Source organism: Chanos chanos, chromosome 12, assembly GCF_902362185.1.
Source record: "Chanos chanos chromosome 12, fChaCha1.1, whole genome shotgun sequence".
Classification (NCBI taxonomy): domain Eukaryota; kingdom Metazoa; phylum Chordata; class Actinopteri; order Gonorynchiformes; family Chanidae; genus Chanos; species Chanos chanos.
In genome coordinates, this window is record NC_044506.1 from 6,489,180 (window position 1) to 6,506,950 (window position 17,771).

Sequence of the window (17,771 nt, forward strand, 5' to 3'; positions counted from 1 at the left end):
GTGTCCAGAGGGCTTTGACCCTGGAGGATCCGTTATGGCAAAACCTGCTGCGGATGAATGCGGCCCTTTCAGAACCGGAACCAAGAGATGCCTTCCACTCTCTCTCTCTCTCACTCTCTCTCTTAATCCCTTTTCTCTTTCCAGTTTATTCTGGACAGAGAACAGGCCGTAAGAAAACCTCTGCGAAGAGCGGTGAGGTTGTCTTTTCTGTCCCTCAAGGAGAACAAAAAAACCCTACATGTGTCCTGACTATCCAGTGCTAAAGGGGAAAAAATGGATATAAAAAATACATAAACAAACATATATACATACGTATATTATATAAATATATATAAAACTATGGAGGAAATTCAGAGGAAAACTGTGGAAGTAGAGAAATGATGGTAAATCTGTTAGTCATTCATTATCCTGCTGAAAAAAAAAAAACAACAATAATTTTTTTTTTTTATGTTGTCAAAAAGATGAGGACATTTCAAGCTGCCAAGCAGTTTACTTAGAAATACCCAAACAATACAATAATTTTATTTGACATCAAGAGATCAGGAGACATCCATTTATGGAAAAATCACATATCAGTGCATAGTAACAAAAAAAAAACAAAAAACAAATACACACACCTATATATTTACACATATATAAAGATAGGGAGAGACAGTTTTTCATCAGATATGGTGAGATGAGTGTTTTTTGCTCTGTGACAGAATGGTCCTGACAATCGGAGAAACACATACGGTGAAAACATCCTTCCTGAGGTTATGAATCACTCAAACAGTCTATGGCATTTTTAAAGGGCGGTGCGTAAGGGTGGAGAGGGAGGAGGAGGAGGAGAGGTGGTGGAGGGGGGGGAAGGGGGGGAGGGAAGCCCAGACATAGCTGTGATGCCCAGGCAGCTTTGCAAGGGCTCGTGGTCCTCTGGATATTTTCAGTCTTCAGCTATTTTCGAGAATCCTTGTTTTTTTTGTGTTTTTTTTCCCCCCTCCCTCTCTCTCTCTCTCTCTCGCTCTCCCCTGGTTCTTCCAGGATTCAGTCAGAGAATCGGGAATGTTGCACTTCCAGGCATGTGGTTCCTCATCCAAAAACAACTTCCATCTTAGTGCTCCCAAGTGACAGCAGCATGGTGGGGTTGGGGGGAGGGGAGGGGGGGGGTTGTTACGAGGGAAGGGGGGGGGGGGGATTTCAGCTTTTGTTTAGACACCTCTGAGAAGAGGAGAGAGAAAATGGAGAGAGTAGAGGGAAGAGTGGAATAAGTGGTAAGGATAGCGAACCAAAAAAAAAAAAAAAAGGATGAAAGAAAGGAAGGAGGCTAAAATAAAATGTAGAAACAAAGACTATAAAAGGGGGGGGGGGAATGGAAGTTGAAAAACGGTCTCAAAGGAAAAGAAAGTGAGGTCACCGACCAACGGTAATTAACGCTGTGATGTTGTCGTACCTTCGTCTGAAACATCCTCGGCCTGTGGTTTTTTTTGAGAATTTTGCGGACAGGCTGTGCTCGCTTGACAGCTCACTCTGAGTCATTTGGCCGAGCTGAGTCACTCTAACGAGGAAGACCAGACCTTTTTTTTTGTTTGTTTTATTTATTTATTTTTTCTGGGGAATCCTGTTCTCCACTTCGTTAAATTCAGTGACACGCAACTTTTCGGGAACGTTGCTTCAAATGGCATCGACCCACTAATGGTGACTTAGTGTTTCGGTGGCTCGGGGCTTAACTGTCAGAATTAATCAGGGTGTTTGGCCTTTGAGAAATGACTTTTTTTTTTTTGTTCATGAGAGAGAAAAAAAAAAACCCTCTGTCTGTTAATGTTGCTTTGTTTTAGGGGGCTCTTCACTGTGGTTTGGACCTGCTCTCCGAAGAAGGAGGGAGGGAGGGAGGAAAAAAAAATAGCTTTAGAAAATCTTGTTTGAAGACTTTGATGCATTTGGTAGCAATGAAGCAGTCTCTTTTTACCCTCTGTCTAGACAGCCTCAGGTTATAGTGTACATTTAAATAAGTGGTGGAGAGTGCTATGTGGAAGGGTTTGGAGCTTTTCCTGTTTCTCCCCTTCTCTAATGACAGATAGAGGGTATATTAGTGATGTAATTCCTGTCTGACTGACTGACTGGAAGGGGAAAAAAAAACTCCCATCAGGAATAAAAAGAAACGATCGTCTTATCGGTAGAATTTAGTTTAAATGAGAGGTGTCTCAGTGAGTTTGCTGTCGTGCTGTGAAAACATTGAGGACAAGTCTTCGAGTGACCAGATCAAATACACCTCATTTTTCCTTTTTTTTTTTTATATGGGGTATAATTTAACTTATTACGAGATTTCTTATCAGTTTATTTCCTCATCATTTAACATCTGATGAAAGCAAAATCTAAGGGGGGTAGGGTGGGTGGTGGAGGGGTGCTGAAATGAATATGACTTTGATTCAGTCATCCAAATTCATTGAGACGTGTAGCAGAAGTCGCTTATAAATCAGCTATTCACCCCGCTTAGATTTTTCCCCTCCAACTTTTTTTTTCGACGATTTTTATTTCACTTGAGTGACTTTTTACCCGACAATGCTCCTACTCATGTCTGAACCTTTTGAATTTTGGAGCGTCTTTGGGTTTCAGAAGTTAAACCTTAGCTCAATAAACTCTAAGCATCTCATAAAACTTGTCCACCCATGACATGGCCCAAATTTCGCATTCCCTAAACGGCAGTAACTACTCTCTTTTTTTTGTTTGTTTGTTTGTTGGTTCTACCTCTAGTATGATTCGTATATAATTTTGTTTGTTTTTTTGTTTTTTTTTTATTGCATTGAAAGTATTTTTTCATGGTTTAGATTTTCATTCATAATGAAAGATGAGGTCACAGTCTTCCCAAATTCCGTGCTGCAGTCCTCCTGATATTCCCACAGCCAAGGAATTCAGCCACCAAGGAGGGACGAGGTCAGTGGTGCAAAGGAGCGGAAAATCTGATCCTTGCTCCCGACTGCGAGACGCGCAGACCTGCGGATTCTCCTGCGTTACCGTCGGCGACTGCTTTGACAGCAGCTCTGCCAGATTATTTTTACCCTTCAGACCGACGCTATGGGCGAGCGGAGCGGATAACGGACTCATGCCGAGACGGAACCCCGCAGCTCTCGGCCGTTCTGTTTTGTTTTGGGGGTTTTCCGGGAGTTCCAGACCCGTTTTGATGAATGGGCCTGCCACGCGACGGCCACCGCAAGTCATGACCTGCCAATGTCACTTTACACCCCTGGCGAGGAGAGGGTTCGAAACGCTTTTGTATCCCCTGAACGGAGTCTGCTCTTGACTTTCTCTTCAGGCTGGCAGACTGTTTGAATCTTCCACCTCATTATCGTGTGCCTTCAGTCACTCAGAGCGGTGACTAATACTTTCTTTTTTTTTTTTTCTTCAACATTTTGGCTTTGACCTTGTTATTCAGGGAAGGTCATTTAATGCTCTTCTGTCTCTTAATGCTCCTCTGCTTTAACTCTGTATGCACACGTGTGTGTGTGTGTGTGTGTGTGTGTGTGTGTGTGTGTGTGTGTGTGTGTGTGTGTGAGAGAGAGTGTGTGTGTGTGTGTGTGTGTGGGAGAGGACCAGACTACACAAATGCTTTGCACCCACTTTATTTGGATTACACAAAGATAATTAACTGTAAATTGATAGTGACTCTTGAGGAAAACCTTGGAAGAGTTAGTATTGTCCGGCTTCTGACACATTCCGAGAGCGTTTGGATTAAATGTATCGGTGAAATGAACTTGTCCTTCAGCTAAAGAGGTCGTCCTGTCACCACTCGAGATACCTACCCAGTATGACAGCGATGGTGCTGATGGACTCCCATGAATCTTTACTTTATAGTGCCCGTGGGCGGTCAACTCCTGGTGTGGTCTTTTTTTTTTTTATCCCCCCCTCACCGGTTCACAGGTTCCCAAGGGTCTTTATAAGTTTCCCTTTTGGATGTGTGTGTGTGTGTGTGTGTGTGTGTGTGTGTGTGTGTGTGTGTGTGTGTGTGTTGAGGGAGGTCATGTCCACTAAACGAGCCATGTGAGAAAGGAGAGAAACTCTCCGAGGGGTGGCCTCCACCCGTTTGATGTTGCCTTGTAAAGACTCTGTTTCACGGATGAGACGTCCTGGCAGGAACGCAGTAAAAAAAACGCCGCCATTCTCACCTGCCACTACTTAATGTGCACTTCTTCCTACCTGACCGGTCCCAAACAACCTTTAGAAGGTTCCTGCTTCATACCAACACTTTTCCTTTGTTTCTGCATTTTCTTCAGAAACTCAAAGTTGTGTACCAGTGTTCTTATTCTTATCAAAGCTTATCACTCCCTCCCCATCCCAGCAACTTCAAACTCAACTTCAAAGTCCAGCCTCCAGTTCCACCAGAAACCAAAGGCTGAATCTTCCAAATACTCTCAAAACAACAGAGAACAATGTGAAATATATCCCTGTCTTCCATTTTAATGCTTCTGCCCACCAACAATCGACTCTTGGCCCCTAATTACGTTCATAGGATAATTTTCATAAAAATATTTAGTCCCAGACTAAGTACATTGTGGAACATGTACTGAGGGAGACCGATCTCTTTGGCTCATGCTGCAGTAGATGATATCTGTACAGCAATTCAGTTTAACTGCTTTTTGACCATTTATTAAAAAAAAAAAAAAAAAAATTAAAAAAAAAAAAAAAAAAAAGGAATGTAACTTTTATTGAAAGTACTGAAATTACTGAGGTTTATCACCAGTCCTGGATCTACAACCCACCGAACTGGGGTCAGCTGGTTTACTCCACGACCTCTCCTGAACCTGTCATCTCTCTACTCTTTAACAGCTCACCACCAGTGGCACCAGGAAAAAAAAAAAAAAAAAAACAGTTTCCAGTCTTCGTTTCTATCTCCAGTCAGTCAGTCTGTCCCACGGCTACGGCTAGCTTCAGTCCGAACAGGAAACCGATAAGAGTCTGCTTGGTGAAGAGTAGTCACGGGGAGGCCTCGTTGTCCAAACCAATGACGCTCTCCTTCCATAATCTTCCCACACTGACATGACTCCAGCCGGGGCCTGACAGACGCGTAATAAGAGCTATGTTTGGTTGAAGAATTAGAAACAGGTGAGCTCTTTGTGCCGGGACAGTCTCGTGTACACATCTTTTTTTTTTTTTTTTTCCCCCTTTTCTTACGAGACGAGACGTGCCTTGCTGTGGCTGTTCAGACTTAACTCGGTAGAAACATTGAGTGCCCGTTCTTCAAGACTCACCCTGTCATGTGTCAAGATTTGGCAACGGGGGAACAAGGTTGGCCTTAAGACGCCGCTCTGGAATCTCGGCAAAACAACTCGAATGTCAATATCCGCGCTTTCAATACTCTCCTTTCCCCCCCCCCCTTAGAATCTTTCTGGGTTCGTTTGGTGTCTTACACCCTATTTTTTAAACCCTTTTTGTCTTGTTTCTCTTTTTTTTTTTTTTGTCTGACAACTTCAGTGCCATGTTTTGTTTTGTTTTTTGTCTCTGTTTGCTTGAAAATAATTTGGGAGCACAATGGGATCATTTCAGTTGAGGTTTTTAAAGAGTTAAAAGGGTCCTTATGATGTTTGTGTTTGTGTCCTGCACTGGAATGCATCTTGTGGTCATTAGAGAATTTTTTACTGAACTCGTAGTTGTGGTACAAAAGGAAAAAAAAAAAAAGAAAGCAAAACAAAAAAAAAAAAAGAAAAAGAAAAAAGTGCAATAATCGCTATTTTGGCCACTGAAGCCAACACAAGTTCATTCGGTTCAGTGTTACCCAACATGCAGAGACATGTGTTAGTTTGTCCCATTAGGCCATCACTACTGCTAATCCAGCGTCGGGCTATGACCCATACCCCACCAAATAGCCAGAGTCCATTCACTCCAACATCCCCACCTATTGGAATGAATCACCTGATAGGTCATACTTCAATCCTGGTGTGGACCAGCTGAACTGTTCAGCTAGTTTAGACCTGAGACTGAAATCGGATCTTGCCTTAAGACTTGCAGCCAGCTTTCTCACTCTCTTATAAATGTTGGCTTAATAAACAGTTGGCTGGATTATGAAGCAGCCCATTTATCTAAATCATTTCGTAATCTGATGGTCAAAAGCTGAATTACAGGCTAGACTAGTTTTGCACATCTCAAATGTCTATCAGCCGTATAAATTATAGTCTAAAAATGATAGTTCTAACTGAAACCGATGCAATAGCTATCAGCAATAACTGTTGTAACTACCCCCACCCCAAACACACACACACACACAAAGGACTTCAAATATCCATGTCTTTATTTGCTCACTGAGGTTTATAACCAATCTTGGGAAACCTCATTTTAACAACAGTAATTCTTTGCACATAGTCCTTTGTGTAAACAAAGGTTCATTCGAGGTTATTAAGCTATTTGAAGATGGCTTTGATCAGAGTTGACTTAAAAGGTGTCTGTCAGGGTGTAGAGGGAAGATGATACAAGTATGCTGAGAGGGTTAATGATGGTAACTGTGAAACAGGGTACATTTTTGTATTTTGGTTACTTTCTGAAAACTCAGATTAACCAGACAGGATTTGTCAAACTGTCTCCATTTCCATAGCTGATTTTGGCTCTGCCTACTTTGCCAATGTTGTCACACCAAACCGAATAGCTGGACAGCCTTACCGAACATGACTACAGAGTAAATCTTAACGATCGGCTGCGGCCCGCCAGCCCGCGACCGTATTTGGTTCTGTCCAACACTAGACATGAGCTCACCGTCACATCGACATATCTTTGATCCGAGAGATTTTTTTTTTTTTTTTTTTTTTTTTTTTTTTTTTTTTAGTAGCGGCCAATCAGAACGTTCAGAACGTTGGCTGCTGCCAATGGCCAGCTTGTTATGTCTGTAAAAACACACTGCGGTCAGCCTATCAGAGTGGGTGTTTGGTATGAGGCTTTGAAGACGTGTGGGAGGGGTTTTGCCAGTTGGCAGTGGTGGGAGGGGAGGAAAAAGGGGAGGGGAGGGAGAGGAAGGGGGGTGGGGTTGGGGGGTAGGGGGGGGTTGCGGTTGTGGGAATGAGTGTGTGACACGGCTGCCCACTCCCTCCTAATTGGATATGGTAGGGGTGATTTTATTGAAATCACTCACAGGTGCAGACACAGCTTTAAAGTAAGGCACTCAACCTCTGAGAACTTTCAGCTGTCCAGCGTAAAAAAGTGTTTATGTGTGTATCCTTCAGTGTATGTGCGTGTGTGCGTGCGTGTGTGTGTGCTTGTGTGTGTGTCAGTCTTGTTTCTCAGACAAAGAAATCTCTATTTTTTACCTGTTAGGATTATAACAGGCTCTGGCTGTGTGTAATGGTATTGTGAAGCAATGTCCACAGCGTGTGTGTGTGAGTGACTGTACTGAAACCGTAAGACTTTCAGAGGAAGGGGTAGACAGGGTGGCTTGTGTGTGTGTGTGTGTTTGAGTGTGCGCACCTGTGGAGCAGGACCAGGCCTCAGGGCTTAAGCCATGCTCAGGCATTAATAAAAGAGGGTGAGAGGAAGAGAGAATGTGTGTGTGTGTGTGTGTGTGTGTGTGTGTGTGAACAGCCTGCAGTCAGACCTGAGAGCAGAGAAAATTGTGTGGCCCCAGTTTCTAATCTGAGTGGAAAGTGATAGGGGGAATTAACCTGCTTGTCTTGGCTGATTGTAGAACGTTCTAGAATGTCTGATGAAATTGGTTGAAGTTCCATCCTGTGATTTAGTCTCTCTCTCTCTCTCTGTCTCTCTCTCTCTCTCTCTCTTTCTCTCTGTCTTTCTCTCTGTCTTTCTCTATCTGTCTCTCTCTCTCTCTCTCTTTCTCTATCTGTCTCTCTCTCTCTTTCTCAGTTCAGTTTAAGGAGTTCATGGCTCTGTTACCTAAAATGATGCCAAAACTTTGATAGATATTACCCAAGATAATGAAAACATTCATAAGAAATCAAAATCCCGTCTCTCTCTTTGCAGGACATCCGGAATACAGTGGGCAACATTCCCATGGAATGGTACAAAGACTACCCACACGTCGGCTACAACCTGGACGGAAAGAAGATCTTCAAGCCAATCAGAAATAAGGATGAGTTGGACGAGTTTTTGGACAAGATGGAGAATCCTGATTACTGGTGAGCGACTTTCAAGGAAACAAATCTTCCGTCCAGTAACAAAAATGGAAACTTCATTTTTTTTTTCCTACCCTTCATCACGTAACTGACTCCAATTTCGAGTCGTTTTCACATGAATTTAGCCATTCATGCTTCATTTACGCTTTCATCACTCGCTCAGACACACTTTTCCACTCCCCCCCGCCCCCCCCCCCCCCCCCCCCCCCCCCCCCCCCCCCCCCCCCCCCCCCCCCCCCCCCCCCCTCTCTCTCTCTCTCTCTCTCTCTCTCTCTCTCTCTCTCTCTCTCTCGTCTTCTTTCTTATTCCCTTTGACAGGCGCACGGTGCAAGACAAGATGACGGGCACAGACATCCGCCTGTCGGACGAGCAGGTGGACCTGGTGCACCGTCTCCAGGAGGGGAAATTCGGAGACGTCAACTTCAACGAGTACGAGGTACTTAGAGCTTTCGTCGTCTCTTTTCAGACGTTACGCTTTTTGAAACCAACATCTGCTGTCTGGTGTGAGAACAGCTTCTTTTTTTAAATAGGCTGTGAGACAATAAGTCACACAGCAAACAGCAGGATAAAAAGGGGGTGGGAGGGGGGAGGGGGGTTGGGGGTTGGGGGGTTGGGGGGGGGCGGCAACACAAACCTCAGAGAATTACTCTCTCTCATTCGTTTTTCTGCACCCTCAGAAACCCAAACCCAGACTTTACCCTCAACCACCGTTGAAGGAGGTGCAAAGACGCAGCATGTTAACATCCCTACAATTAACTGTGTTTGGGTAAACACCAAAGGCCTGCCTGCTCTGCCCCTAACGCAGGCGACTGAAGGCACAGGGCCCGGCAATGTTCCGTACTCTATGAAAAATAAGGGCTGTTTTCAAAAGAATAGTCAGAAATACTGACGTTTACGCTCGATGATATAGATTCGGTTTTTCAACCACGTAACGGTAATACTGCAACTCAGCCATAACATTTACTTATTTATTTATTTATTTATTTATTCATGTACGGCAGTCTTTTACTGCAGTACTGTTGTTGCATTTGTGGGCAAAAAAAAAAACGTTACACAGAAGTATAGCGTGACTGTAGTTTTTTTTGTTGTTGTTGGTTTTGTGGTGAAGCACTTCTGCAGTCGCAGATTTTTAAAAGGGGGATATTTCTGCATGATGCAATAGCCGCTGCGGGGGATTAATAGCTTTGCTCCTTGTTAGCGACGGCGCTAATTGCGTTTTAACTTTTTACTCTGCGGCAAACAAGACATGAGTCACCCCCGCAGGTTCTGTTTGCGAAGAGGGTAGCAGCTTTTAAAGGCGACCTCAGACAGGCCACAGCGATTAAGACGAAAACAGTCAGACACCTGTTAACTGGGACGACGTGACAGACACCTGTTTACTGGGAAGACGTGACGTGACAAGTGGCTTGTGTGGCTGCAGATTGTTGATTGCTCAGATGTTCTCACTTATGTCTCACCAGTTCTCTTTTTTAATCTCTTGAGGTGCTGGGGCATTCCATGTGCTGTGTTGTCATGACTGAGAACTAATGAACTTCACCTCCATTCTTAACCTTTGCTCTTCTTAAAGGGCCAGTGGTGACCTGGCTGTAATAATGTATGATTTAGATTTATAACCATATTCTACCCCCCCCCACCTTTATCCTCCCCCCTTCTCCTCCTTTCCTCTCTTCTACTTCATCCGTTCCTTTACTCGTTTTGTTTTGTTTTTAATTGCCTCTTGCCTCCCGCTCTCTCCCTCTCTCTCCCTCTCTCTCTCTCTCTCTCCCTCTCTCTCCCTCTCTCTCTCTCTCTCTCTCTCTCTCTTTCTTTCCCTCCTCCTCTCTCTCTCCCTCCCTCCCTCTCTCTCTCAGCCTGCTGTGGACTTTTTCTCTAATGAAGTGATGATCCATCCAGTGACCAACAGACCAATGGACAAACGCAGCTTCATCCCTTCACTTATAGAGAAAGAGAAGGCAAGCTCTCTCCCCTTTAACACACACGCACACACACACACATGCACACACACTCACACTCACACATTCACATACACATACACATATACACTCACACACTCACACACACACACACACACTCACACACTCACACATACACACACACACTCATACATACACACACACACTCACACATACACACACACACACACACTCACACATTCACACATACATATACGCACGCACACACACTCACACTCACACACACACACACAAACACAGATGCACACACACACGCGCACACACACACACACACACACACACTCACACATTCACACATATACACGTATGCACACACACACACACACTCACACATGCACACACGCGCACGCTCACACACACACACACATTCACACATACACACAAACACACACGCACGCACAGAAACACACAGTCACACATTCACACATAGACACACACATGCATGCACACACACACTCTCATACACTCACACGCATACACACACATATATATACATACATACATACATATGCACATACATACGCAGACACATACATGCACATGCAGACACACACACACACACACACACACACACATAAAGACAGACAGGCACAAACATGTATACACAGACATATGCGCGCAGACATATGTGAGAGACACACAAAATCTCTCTCTCTCTCTCACTTCTGTTATAACCTCTTAGTTTTAATGCTGTAAATCTATATTTATATTTACTTTATATAATACAGCTGGAGTGGTATGAAAATGTTCACATTTCAGCCCGTTTGGCTTGTAACTGCTCCCATATGTGTGGCATTAGCTGTAATGAATCCAGCATAGTTTTGAAAGTGGCAGCCCGGCCTGAAATTCGGTTGTAATGGGGCTCTGAAATTGGAAGCTGAAAGAAATCGGACCCCCAAAGTTTTCAGTAAAAATAAAAACCTCCTTTTCTCTTCCAATACAATGGCCGAAATACCACAGCTTTGAATTTCCCTGTAATATATCTATTAAAGTCAGTCTGGTTTCGTGCCGGGAATTGATCGTGTGTCATTGATATTTGTACTGTAGAGTGCAGCTTAATGATGTTAGCCAAATGTGCTGACTTTTCATATTAGTGCAATGCCTCGTTCAAGAAGTCAAATTATATGTTCATTACAAAGAACACCGCCGCACACATGCACATAGAGAGCACACACACACACACACACACACATACATACAGTATAGACCAGATTTATTCTGATCCAGTCTTACAGGGCTACAGTCTTCGCCTGGTCCTCACATCAAACAAATAGTGGGCTCTGATTGGCTGTTTCCCAGGTTTAAAAAGTTACCCTCTAATGAAGAGGTGAGATAAGAGGCGGCAAGATTCAAAGACCTTCAAAACTGGACGTTGATATTTCCAGAGTATACACACAGTACTGAACACACACTAAGCAGACTAGATGGCCTGTAGAACACATACATACAGTACAACATGAATACACTGTAGTCCCGTGCCATGAAGAACTCCAAAAGAGAACACAAACATGTCATGGAACATGCACAGCGTGTAGAACATGCACTTCACAGAATGACATAGAACACACACTTCATAGAACCCACAATACGTCGCACAGAGAACCACACATGGAACCACACACCTCCCCTAAGACGTGCTACATGACATACAGTCTACGCAGACCGACAACAGAACACGTGCGGTGTTAGACGGACGTTAAGTCAGAGTTTCTGTCCTGTTCCAGGTCAGCAAGCTGGTCCATGCCATTAAAATGGGCTGGATCAAACCACGCAAGCCTAAGGAAACAGAACCACAGTACTATGACTTGTGGGCCAAGGAGGACCCAGATGCCATCCTGGGACGCCACAAAATGCACGTACCTGCCCCTAAGATGCGCCTCCCTGGACACGAGGAGTCTTACAACCCCCCGCCTGAGTATCTGCTCTCAGAGGAAGAGGTACCTGGGAAAGAGACTGGTTTATCTCTTCTTCGTTTCTTTCTGTCTGTCTGTCTGTCTCTCTGTCTTTCCATGGGTCCATCTGTCTTTCTGTCTCTCTCTCTCTCTCTCTTTCTATCTGCCTTCTGCAGGTCTGTTTATCTGTCAGTCTTTCTGACTGTCTTTCTGATTGGTTGGTTCATTCTGTATCTCTTACCTGGTTGGTTGATTTGTCGTTGATGGTGGGTGTTTTCTGATGTGTTTCCTGTCCTCATTATGCTTCACCTTCATATCACCTCCTTTCTTCTGTCTTTTATAATGCAATAATAGCACATATTACTGTGTAGCGAATGTAATTGTTGAATATTTGTGACTCTCTCTCTCTCAGAGACTGGCCTGGGAACAGCAGGATCCAGAGGAGAGGAAGTTGAATTTCTTGCCTCAGAAGTACCCATGCCTGCGTGCCGTGCCCGCCTTCTCACGTTTCATCCACGAGAGATTTGAGCGCTGTCTCGACCTCTACCTGTGTCCTCGACAGCGCAAGATGAGGGTGAGTGACCTTGACCCAGCGGTGACCTCAAGTCGTCATGGAGATCGAAGATTAACCGCTGTTAGACTGTCTGCAGCCCCTCACAATGTGTCACTTAATCATGGTTCCTCTTCCACTTTCTCTCTCTCTGTCTCTGTCTCTGTCTCTCAGGTGAATGTCAATCCAGAGGATCTCATTCCAAAATTACCCAAACCCAAGGATCTCCAGCCCTTCCCCACCACACAGTCTCTGGTGAGTTGCCCCAGTGCATTCTGGGACTGAGGCCCACGGCGATAGAAGAGGGAGTCGGGGGAGAGTGTTGTGTGGCAATTTTATTGGTGTTGAAAACCGCAGTATTCGCTGTAATTTTGGGTGACACTGCTTAGGGACTAAGATCAGAGGGGAAAAATTATTGTCGTTCTCAGATTTCAGACAGTCAAGCCTGTAAAATGACTGACTCCAGATCAAATATTGGACTGACATTCACATTGACTGGAAACAACACACAGATGGGTGTCAGTGAAGTCACAAAAAAAAAACCAAAAAAAAAAAAACCCCGACACAGACTCTGTTCTACTGAGGCTCCAGAGCTGGACACAGATTTTGTCATTTGTGAATGCACTTCCTCACGCTCTGTGTGTCTCTCTGTCCCACATGGTGTAACCACGATCGATTGTGTCCTCTTCTGCAGGTCTATCTTGGTCACACCAGCCTGGTGCGTTGTATCAGCGTGTCTCCAACTGGACAATGGCTGGTCTCAGGTCAGTTTTTTTTTTTTTTGTTTTTTTTTTTTTCCCCCACAGGATTGAACTGAACTGAACTGAACCATCAGTCTCTCTAACTGAAGCATGTTTAGTCACTTGCAGAAATGCCCCCACACATCGTTTTTTGGTAAACGGAGAAGGACATTAAAGATGAGCGGCGCGTCTGCGCCTCAGGGCCAGCGTGTGCGTTTACTGGTAACGATGGCATTTACAAACGCAGATTTAATGCTCTGTCAGACATTTATTGACAGTTCTCTGATCTCAGATCAGTAGTCTGACTGACTAGTCCTCATTAGTTACACAGTGTGTATTAGGTATCAGTCATGCTTTCTCTGTGGATCACGGTGACTGCTTCGCCTGCTGCGAGGGTCACGGCGGCCTGCTAAGTGGATGTTTTAAAACCGCGACTCAAAGCACTCACCATAACGTCATACCTCTGGCCCCCAGAACAGAATTGCGCTCCGATGACAAAAAAAATAAATAAATAAAAGAGCAAACCAGTTGGTCAGAGAAGAGAGAGAGAGAGAGAGAGAGAGAGAGAAAAGGGGGGGGGGGTTTGGAGAAGGATGTGGGTCTGAATCAGTGAAGACGGTTGCAGATGAGCCTGAAAAAAAAAAAAAAAGGTGGATAAATCAATCATGGCTAGCTCATGATTCGTCCATCTATCCTCCTTTTCTAGACTGGATTTTTCTTTTTATTGGTTCTTGGCAGTCTGAGCTTTTTATTGTCGCTCGCTCTGGGAAATCAGACAGGATTGACTTAATTCAAGGAGAGAGAGAGAGAGAGAGAGAGTCATAGAGAGATGGGGAGAGAGAGAGAGAGTGAGAGAGAGACGGGGGAAAGAGAGAGAGATAGAGAGAGAGAGAGAGAGAGAGAGACGAGGAGAGAGAGAGAGAGACGGGGAGAGAGAGAAAGAGAGAGAAATGAGCGCAGTTCTTCTTTGTCATTCGTCCGAGGGCTTGGTTTCAGACGCTACTGTAAACAGGAGTCGGTGCATGAAGGCAGGAGACATTTATTTAGTCCTTCTATTTGTCCCCGTGGAGACGGCGCCGTCAGAGAGATCTGCACGGCTACAGCCAAACGCCATTCATGAGTTTTTAAAAAAAAAACAAAATCCCTAAACCCAAAGCCTGTTAGAGGAATCCAGTCTTAAGAGCCTCTATCAGAACACGGATTGAGTTTGGTTTTGCGTTACTTACTTATATCCAACCACCCATCCGTCCGTGCCATTGCTGAGTATTTTTCTGTCTCAGTGTCGAGCTCGGCCATCTGATTGTCATTAGCTTTGAGGAGGGGTATAAATTATGAATCAAAGAAAAAAAGAAAAGAAAAGAGAAGAGAAGGAGTAGAAGAGGCTGGAGGGGTTTAATAGCTGTGAGACTGGAGTTGAGTTTCTCGGCCGGAGCCGCGAGGAGCAGGGGAGGCCAAAACCACAGGAAGCCCGCGACGGTCCTGCAGGACGAAAACGCCGCTCGGTCACGCCGTTCCAACGAGGCGACTCCGGCCACAACGCTGACTCCGTCAGATACAATTCGCCGACAGTTTCCCCCGACGTTTTACGTCGCTTTAATCGAAATCAAGAGAGAAACAAAGGAGAAATAAAAAAAAAAGATGGAGAGACAGAGAAAAAGAGAGAGGGAGGGAGGGAGGGAGGGAGGGGGAGACCAGGAAATGAGAATGAGAAAATAGAAAAGGGGGGGGGGGTGAGGAGAGATGAGGAGGTGAACAGAAAGGAATGATGAGCGGAGTGGAGAGCGTGAGATCAAGCAGGACGTGAGAGCGTAAGGGTTTGTCGATAGAGGGAGTGAAGGAGAGGGCCGGGGAGAGAGGGGGAGAAAAAGAGGGAGAGAAAAATAAGCAGGGCTGTCATTAATTTGGTGGCAGTATCTGTTAAGCCGCCCATAACAAAGGACTTCATAAAGCCCATATGCAAAACCACTACAGACAGGCCCGCGCTTTAGTCTCGTTGTAAAATATATTAAACCAGTAATAAAAGCTCCTTTCCCACAGTAAAAACCCAAAAAAAAAAAAAAAAAAAAGCAGTCGACAACCTCCCAGGCGTTAGAGACCCAGCCCCTTACACCCTTGCCCTCCCCAATTAATCCTCTTATTTGTGGTATGGGGTTTTTTTTTGTTTGTTGTTGTTGTTGTTTTTGTATAATTCTATTTTTTTTGCATATCAGTTGTTGTCGAGTTTAATGGAGATGTGTTGTCGTTTTTTGATGCTGTGGAGAGAGAGAGAGAGAGAGAGAGAGAGAGATGGATGCTGTCTGTAGGTCTCCTCTTTGCTGAGGCTCCGTAAAAAGGCTGAATCGAAGCTGAATGTGAGTTGGAAAAACTTATTGCATAGACACAATGCCAGAGACTGTAAAAGGCCTGGACAAATATAATGATAAAACAGAAACATGTTTCAGGAAACTTAGGCAATTTGTTAGTTGTCAGACATGTTTTCTTTTATTTAAACTTATTTCCCAAAACCTTAACAACAATAAAAACCCAAATACATATTCTCATTCAGAAGTTTTATTGGGGAAAAAAAACAACAAGTAAATGTCCAGATTTTCATTCCGAGATATTGACAAGCACAAGGCAACAAATGTTTTCTGTAGAGCAGTGAGATGCTTGAATTCGCGGTCCCTTTCTCTGTCTCTCTCTCTCTCTCCCTCTGTCTCTCACGCACGCACGCGCACACACACACAAACACACACACACACATACACACGCACGTGCACGCCAGTGTGGGCCTAGTTGTCCAAACTGGCATTCCACAATAATGATGTGGCTACAGTAGACCAAAGTGGCCTGTCTCAAATCTCCACCCTTCTCCGTCACTGAAGACTGGAACAACCCCCCAGTGCTGTAAGGACAGCGATCCTCCAGTGTGTGTGGAATTTCATCCAAATGACCCTCTGCACAAACTGCCAGTCATTCCGTTACACTGCGGGTCATTCCGGCACACTGACAGTCATTCCAATACACTGAAAGACATTCCGTTACACTGACAGACCAATTCACATTATAGAAACAGGAATAGCCTCCTGGAATTCTGACTCCCCCCCCCCCCCCCCCCCCCCCCCCCAAACCACCAGTATTGTACGTGTCACTGGTACACTCAGGAGGGAACACATCTTTTTTGTCAGGTTCGAGTTGAAAAGATGAAAAGAGAGAAAACCAGCAAGACTTGACGATGCATTTAGCTGTGCCGTGGAGTGCGTTGGCAGATAAACATGTTTGTCCCCTGGCTGAGCTGTATGTGAAAGCGTCTATAAACTTAGAATTAAAAGAAAAAACAAGCCGAAGCCAAGAGGAAAAGGGCTGAGCGTTGCTTAGTAACATAGCTACAAATTAGGCCGGCGCTTGAGAAGGGGCCAGAGAGGTTGACTGTAGGCAGGCCGGCCAGGGTTTGGAGCTGTGTGTTTACAGGCTCAGAGAGAGAGAGAGGGACTTTTGTCCTGTGACCTGTGGTGCACTGTAACACCAGGTGCCAGCGTTCAGTTCAGCGTGAAAAAGTCCTTAAAGTCAAGACAGTGGCAAGAGGATAGAGCGTGTTAAGTTACTCATATTGTGTAAATGTATTAACGTATGAATTCAGCAGAGACATTTAGTCTCTAGAATTTGGACTCTTACAAGGATATCTGGTATTACGGCCAAGTCTGGTTTGACCTATTTTTCCTTGAGCATCAGCGTAATAATGCATGAGGGTAAGGATAGTAGATTACCCCAGTGAGGATACGGATGAGGATGTGTTTGATATAATATGTTTTTAAGCTAATATTTTAAATCGCCTTTTAAATTGTCTTTGCACTGTGCAACATCTTATTTGTTAGGATTGATGAGTGGCGTGTGTCTGTGTGTGTGTGTGTGTGTCTGTGTGCGTGTGTGTGTGCGTGTGTGTGCGCGTGTGTGTGCGCGTGTGTTTGTGCGTGTGTTTGTGCGTGTGCGTGTGTGTGTCTGTGTGTGTGTCTGTGTGTGTGCGTGTGTGTGTCTGTGTGTGTGCGAGTGTGTGTGGCGGTGGTAGCAGTGCTGACAGATGATTAGTGTAACACCTCTCTACTGTTTTACGTGTGTTTTCTCTTGTTTGACGTGGGTAGAGTTTTTTTTTTTTTGTTTTGTTTTTTTGCAGTCTTGATGCTTCTTGTTTTCCATGTTGTCTGTAATTACCCAGTCATGTATGACACGTCCTCATTTTTCAAATTTACATCCACACTGTGGCTTAAAAACAGAGTATGCCCATTCAACACACACACGCACACACACACGCGCGCACACGCACGCACGCACGCACACACACGCACGCACGCACACACACACACACGCACGCACGCACACACATGCACACACAGGCTCGTGGTGTACCCGTGTTGCTGACCACGACTTTGTGTGCCAGACGATTCTCTCTGACCATCAGAAAAACGAGTGTGTGTGTGTGCGCGCGAGAGTGTGTGTGTGTGTGTCAACCTCAGCGTCCCGCCCTCTCCAGGCTATATCCGTCACCACGGCGCTCG

General features: G+C 44.8%; 1 protein-coding gene across 1 annotated transcript in view; it reads left to right on the forward strand.

Moving 5' to 3' along the window:
• The window catches only part of bop1 (BOP1 ribosomal biogenesis factor), a 56,963-nt gene that overhangs the window by 32,300 nt on the left and 6,892 nt on the right, over positions 1-17,771 (forward strand). The window contains exons 4-10 of the mRNA XM_030789070.1: positions 7,933-8,087; positions 8,403-8,520; positions 9,935-10,036; positions 11,782-11,994; positions 12,362-12,523; positions 12,674-12,754; positions 13,194-13,263. Coding sequence (XP_030644930.1) covers positions 7,933-8,087; positions 8,403-8,520; positions 9,935-10,036; positions 11,782-11,994; positions 12,362-12,523; positions 12,674-12,754; positions 13,194-13,263 — 901 coding nt within the window. The remainder of the gene's footprint in view (positions 1-7,932; positions 8,088-8,402; positions 8,521-9,934; positions 10,037-11,781; positions 11,995-12,361; positions 12,524-12,673; positions 12,755-13,193; positions 13,264-17,771) is intronic.